The sequence below is a fragment of the Aplysia californica genome, unplaced genomic scaffold (assembly GCF_000002075.1).
Source record: "Aplysia californica isolate F4 #8 unplaced genomic scaffold, AplCal3.0 scaffold00270, whole genome shotgun sequence".
NCBI lineage: Eukaryota > Metazoa > Mollusca > Gastropoda > Aplysiida > Aplysiidae > Aplysia > Aplysia californica.
The window spans coordinates 625,824-632,400 of NW_004797540.1; the positions used below are offsets into that span (position 1 = coordinate 625,824).

Sequence of the window (6,577 nt, forward strand, 5' to 3'; positions counted from 1 at the left end):
TCCTCCTCCACTTCCTCCTCCTCCTCCTCCTTCGCCCTCGTCTCCTCCTTTTCCTCTTCCTGTTCCACAGGTCCTCTCTTGGGCAACATCTTCACGTTTTCTATATCCGGAGTGCTGTGTACCCATGGCTTCGACAATGGCTGGGGCTCCATCTTTTATCTCTCAGGTAATCTTGTCTTTTGTTATAATATACTCAATACTGATTTATGTTCTTGATTGCTCAATCTGTGAGGTATGACTTTCGCTTCACCATGTTGGGAGCACCAGATTTTTTAAAGGAAAATGACTACAAAAGAGTTGTATTTACGTGGTGAAAGTTTCCTTTTTAACAATTATTATTCATGTCCCAACTTGGTGCAAGATATTTGTAAGTTAGGTAAACTGAGCAAAAATGGAGGTAACTGTTATGCTTAAGACTGGCGTGGGCGATCGTGGACCTCCACTTCACTCTGTCGTGCGTTGCAGCGAATGTGTCTGTTCTTGCTGTTCCCAGCCGTGTTGTCAACTTGTCCAGTATCTTTTCCCTCTGTCGGCCTTTGCCTCTCTTTTATTCAAACAAGCCTGTTGTGACAATATTTTCATATGCTTCTTTCCGTATTGTGCGTTCAATGAAATTTACCTGTCGCTTTCGTATAATCGTCATGAGCTTTTGTCTGCAATTTGCTTCAACCAAAACTTCTTTTTTAGTTTTTCTAGCTGTCCATGGGATTTGATCAATTATTACTTACTTACTGCACTTTCTCCGTCCTCTTGTACCTCTAGGGCTTACTTTACTTTACTTTCTCCGTCCTCTTGTACCTCTAGGGCTTACTTTACTTTCCTTTCTCCGTCCTCTTGTACCTCTAGGGCTTACTTTACTTGACTTTCTCCGTCCTCTTGTACCTCTAGGGCTTACTTTACTTGACTTTCTCCGTCCTCTTGTACCTCTAGGGCTTACTTGACTTTACTTTCTCCGTCCTCTTGTACCTCTAGGGCTTACCTTAGTTTACTCTCTCCGTCCTCTTGTACCTCTAGGGCTTACCTTAGTTTACTCTCTCCGTCCTCTTGTACCTCTAGGGCTTACTTTACTTTACTCTCTCCGTCCTCTTGTACCTCTAGGGCTTACTTTACTTAACTCTATCCGTCATCTGGTACCTCTAGGGCTTACTTTACTTTACTCTCTCCGTCCTCTGGTACCTCTAGGGCTTACTTTACTTTACTCTATCCGTCCTCTTGTACCTCTAGGGCTTACTTTACTTTACTCTCTTCGTCCTCTTGTACCTCTAGGGCTTACTTTATTTTACTTTATCCGTCCTCTTGTACCTCTAGGGCTTACTTTACTTTACTTTATCCGTCCTCTTGTACCTCTAGGGCTTACTTTACTTTACTTTCTCCGTCCTCTTGTACCTCTAGGGCTTACTTTACTTCACTTTCTCCGTCCTCTTGTACCTCTAGGGCTTACTTTACTTCACTTTCTCCGTCCTCTTGTACCTCTAGGGCGTCGAGGGGAGAAAGAGATTCCTGTCTCTAGCAAGTTTGATGGCCTGGCTGGGTGGGATATTGTATGTTCTCAGGGTATCCTTCACACCCCGATCCAGGTCTTTCTTGGTCTTCATAATCAATTATTGCTATTGTCAATGACTGTTGCCAATTACTGTTGCCAATGACTGTTTGCCAGGTTTGTTTTACCTGCTGTGGGTCATGGCCTGGTTCCCAGTGACCTCAGACACTCCCGCCAAACACAAGAGAATCAGCGCTCGAGAACAGAATTATATTGAAACCAGTATTGGAAAGAGCTCTGTGGCGAAGGTACATGTGTTATTGTCCTACAAACTTCAACGTAAGTTAAGGACCGCCTTGACAGACAGCCCTGGGTTTTTTTTAATCCGAAAAAAGACACCAAGGAATGATTCAAAATTATTTGCTCTGAAAGTGTTAATGGGTTACCAATGCGTACTGCAAAGCTTCCTAAAGGGGCAAAACCATTACGTGCAGCACGGAAATCCTAAGGGAATTTTGGCCAAATTTGCAAGTGGTCTCTAACTTATGTTGAAGTCTGAAGTTCCAGCGTATTAATTAGATTTAACAATAGGTCTACATTGTATTTCTTTCAATAACGTGCCCTCTCTTTTAAAATGATATCCACACGTGTATTGTCTTTCTTAGTTTATGTGTATTGAGGGGGGGGGGGTTGTATAGGTGTGTGAGGGGTGGGTGTGTATGTGGGTGTTAGAGCATGTATGGGTACGTGTGTGTGTACGTGTGTGCGTGTGTGTGCGTGTGTGCGTGTGTGTGTGTGTGTGTATGTATGTGGGTGGGTGTGTGTGTGCGTGTGTGTGTGTGTGTGTGTGTGTGTGTGTGTGTGTGTGTGTGTGTGTGTGTGTGTGTGTGTGTATGTATGTGTGTGTGTGTGTGCGTTTGTGTGTGTGGGTGTGTGTGTGTGTGCGTTTGTAAGGGGGGGGGGGTTAAGCAGTGCATAATATTGCGGTTGTCAGATGCGCAAGTCGTGTGTTTGAATAAATTGTTTGGTTAAGCCAATGCTGGCTGATTGCACCCTTTAAATCGATTTAATAAGCGCGAAATTAATACATTCATTGCCATGGAAAGCAATCAAATATTTAGGCAAGATATTCTCTTCTAGTTTGTGTTATTGCTTTTCTTTTATTTAGCTTGCACGTGTTTCGTCGGTTTCCACTTTCTTCCTGCTCTCTTCCTTTCGTTATTTTTTTCTGCTTCAAATTCTATCCCCTGTCCATCCTTTTCCGTTCTTTTTCCATTGCTCCACTTTTCTTCGTTCTTTGTTGTCATTTTTTTGTCTTGTTCTTTATATCCTTCTCCCCTCCCCCCCCCCCAACCTGTCGTATCCTGTTCTGTCCCGCCTGTGCACACATACCTGCGAAAACTCTCGCCTTTTTCAATGTGTTTATCTGTTGTCGTTTTGTTGGGTTTTTAAAAACCCTTTTCTGTGGGTGGTTGGCGGGCGCTCTGATGTGGTTTTCTTTTTCTTTCCTATCTAACATATATCGTCCTTATCTCTCCTCCTTTCTTTTGTTTACGTAACTCTTTTGTAACACATCTATTCTCGGCACTTATATGACCTTTTTGTGCTGTGGCTGTCGTAAAGCTCTTACTAAAACTAAAAATCCTTTTCTTCTCTTTCCTCGTTGGCCTCATCATCGACCAGGTGTTGAAAGTTCCCTGGCTGAGCATGTTCCGGTCTGGTCCACTGTGGGCCATCATCATCGCCCACTTCTGCAACAACTACATCAACTACACCCTGCTCACCTCTCTGCCCACCTTCATGAAGGAGAGCCTCAAGTTTGACATCAGTCAGGTGAACCGAACATAAACCAACTCACACAACCATGTAGATTTGGTCAAAGTAATTTGTAGGGTGTGCTGACAAAATGAATGAAGTCTCGGATTTTACCCCTACGGACACAGATAGATACGTGGAATGTATAGGTTGGGTTTGTACGATTTATTATATGAAATGATAAAAGACATGTTTAACTTGAAGAAAAAAATGGCATCCCTTAAAAATCAACTTTCTGTTTCCCAAATATGAAAGATCAGCTAATACGTTTTTTCACTGATTTAATGTGTGTTTCATAGAGGGCAGACATTTACATTTACAATTATTTTCTCCAGGAAGCCATAGAACCGTAAAGGTATGTGCACATATATCTAACAAGTTGAACACACATGACCGGTCTCCACAAGAGACCCGGCTCTGTAGCTTCACACACAGGATCATTAAAAGTATTAATAATGTCTGCTGTGTCTTTTCCAAGCAACCAACAATACCAACAACATCAACAATGATAGCAACAACAACAGCAACAACAACAACAATAAGAATTAAATAACTCACACTCTCACTAACAATTCGTCGTGTTATCAGATTCCTAAACGATTTTTCAAGTTATCGATTTGCCTCACCACAATATTATCACAATCGTTTATAATCTTATCGTACTATTATTACCCCCCCCCCCTTCCCCCTTTACACATGTCGTCTGATTTATCTTCATCTTTTCTCACCTTCACAAACTTAGGCGCCATTTTCAAGATAATTTTACCTCTGAAACCAGGCGACCCTCACCTCCTTCAATCGCAAATATTTCGACTTTTATTCAGCGCAGGTGGGTGTTTTTTTTCAAAGCTGAGATGATGATCAATCTGGCTTCTCTGTTCCTCAGAACGGCTTTCTGTCCTCCGCCCCGTACCTGACCCAGTTTGTGACGTCACTGGCTGGCGGTGTGGTGGCGGACAAGTTGAGACAGAGAGGCGTCATGTCCACCAGAGTCGTGAGGAGATCTTTCCAGGCTATCTGTGAGAGACACGTCATGACCTATTTTTCTCTGTGTCTGAATATTAATTATGGTTATGTTAGGGTCATCGTCATTATCATTGCCTTTCTCACCCTGCACTGGGGTATAGGCCACGGACAAACACTTTCTCTCCCTGCACCAGGGTGTAGGGCACGAACAAACACTTTCCACCTTTCTCTATTCCAGGCTAGCCTCTTGATGTTTTTCCATGTCTTCCCACTTTTCTATACATTGTATTAGGGTAGTGGGAATATAATGATGTTCCTTTTTATTATCTTTTTTCTCCAGGCGTCATGCCAGGGACAGACCTTGACGACCCTGGTGCCCCACTTTTTCTTGTTGACACTCTTTCCTAATCATCTCGGTTTTTTCCCCATTGTGCTGTTTGTCCAAAAGTCGTTGGTGGCATATGATCCACCAACAGTCATGGCAGCATTGGCAGCGTGGTTCAACGACCACAGAGATAATGAAGGCACCACTTCACACACAATGGATAGACTAAGGGAAGCCGGTGTCTCTAGCATATGTGCATGTTGTTTTCTCTGTCTTCCTCTTCCCCTCATTCTCTCTATTTATTTCTTTTCTTTATTAAAAAACAGTACGCACCAAAAAGCACCATAAACACCGCATTTTGTGCAGCTGGCGTCTGTACGCTTCACGGAAAGTCGAGGAGGAATTTTTCTGGTATGATGTACAGTACATTGTATAGCAGTCAGAGCTTGCTTGTGAGCGGAGACAAACATCATTCTCCATTTACATTACATATACCCAATGGTTTGTCTCTGTTGTTCAAAAGTCACTTTTTCGTGTTCTGGATTACACAAATCGTTCTGTGATGATATTACGTTTCAACCCATACAATTAAAGCATCCACCAACGAAAAAAAATGTTGAGCCAAGCTTGAAGGACTCACTCATAAGAAGAAATATTCATTGCCATGATGGAAGAAGAATTCTCTCAAAAGCGTCATCTTGGTGTAAAATGACCAACTGTTCTGATATTTGAAGGAGATTTCGCTTAACAAAATTACTATAGCCCATGACACACATTGAACGTGACTTCTGCCCTCCCCAGCATTCTGGGGCTCCGCTGTTTGCATCGTGCTGGCTGGCCAGATGACGTGTGATCAGAGGTACTGGGCGGTGGTGTTGCTCTGTCTGTGTGTGGGATTCATGGGTCTGAACCGCTCCGGCTACACCGTGAACCATCTGGATCTTGCACCGGCGTAAGTAGTAGTAGTATTAGTAGTATAGGGTTTTACGGCGCTCGCAACTGCTACGGTCATATGAGCGCGCGAAACACAAGTTGTTTACTTTCGCAAAGGTTCACTGTACGATTGGTTAACTATTTGACTTTAAAATGCTAAAATATTAAAATTCAGTGTAAATATATTGCGATTTAAACCGGCGTAAGTGAACGTGTGTAACTCTTTGGGGGCGTAACAGATATATCTACGTGATATTATACCCGATTATCAGTTGACTAAACGTATACTTTTGTAATATTGTTACAACTACAATAAACAATTAATTAACCCTATTCGTACGCCCCGGGGTCATTTTCTACCTCCGGGGTTGTATTCTTCACATTTTAGAATACTTCTAGTACGAAGATCTCTTGGAAACTTTCAGTATTTCTCCAAAAAAATAATTTTGAGAGATTTTTACGCTAAGCGTACGGATCAGATTAACGAGTAAATTTCCTCTTTGGAAAGTGGTGGCACAGATTTCGTTCCCCACGTCGTATGGATACGATAGTTAAACACTACGTACAGATAGGGTTAAGAAACACAAACTTGCATGGATATCATAGCATGCGTGTGAAAAAGTGAAACGGTATTGGTTTAACGCCCATATCAACACAGTGCATGTGTGTTGTTGACTGTTTTCTCTGACCTAGTTTGGCAGACACACAACCTGAGCCAGACTCTAACGATTTTGTCATCTTTTTTCATTTCGACTTCCCCTTTCTTAAATTATATAAAACAAGCTGGGGCCCCTTTCGATGAAAGGAATGATCGGTGCTTTAAAATCAACTAAAAGTCATTAGCCTACTATATTTATACTCTACTGGAATGGGGCAATAAATCTTGAGAGATGCAAAAAATTCCAAGGTCTAGATCTGTACTCTCAAAACAAAATGCGCCTCGCGAAATATCACTTCCGAATTTTCTAAAATTACAGAGACAGAAGCGTCGGCCTACAAAAGCGATCGGCGAAATAAAGAAATTTAGCTTTTTGCAGCAAAACTGTCTCAAAACTGAA

General features: G+C 42.2%; 1 protein-coding gene across 1 annotated transcript in view; it reads left to right on the forward strand.

The window, feature by feature from the left end:
* LOC101850340 (sialin) overlaps positions 1-6,577 on the forward strand; it is a 13,552-nt gene that overhangs the window by 5,290 nt on the left and 1,685 nt on the right. The window contains exons 4-8 of the mRNA XM_035970471.1: positions 71-166; positions 1,658-1,788; positions 3,164-3,313; positions 4,182-4,314; positions 5,388-5,538. Of these exons, the coding sequence (XP_035826364.1) occupies positions 71-166; positions 1,658-1,788; positions 3,164-3,313; positions 4,182-4,314; positions 5,388-5,538 (661 nt within the window). The remainder of the gene's footprint in view (positions 1-70; positions 167-1,657; positions 1,789-3,163; positions 3,314-4,181; positions 4,315-5,387; positions 5,539-6,577) is intronic.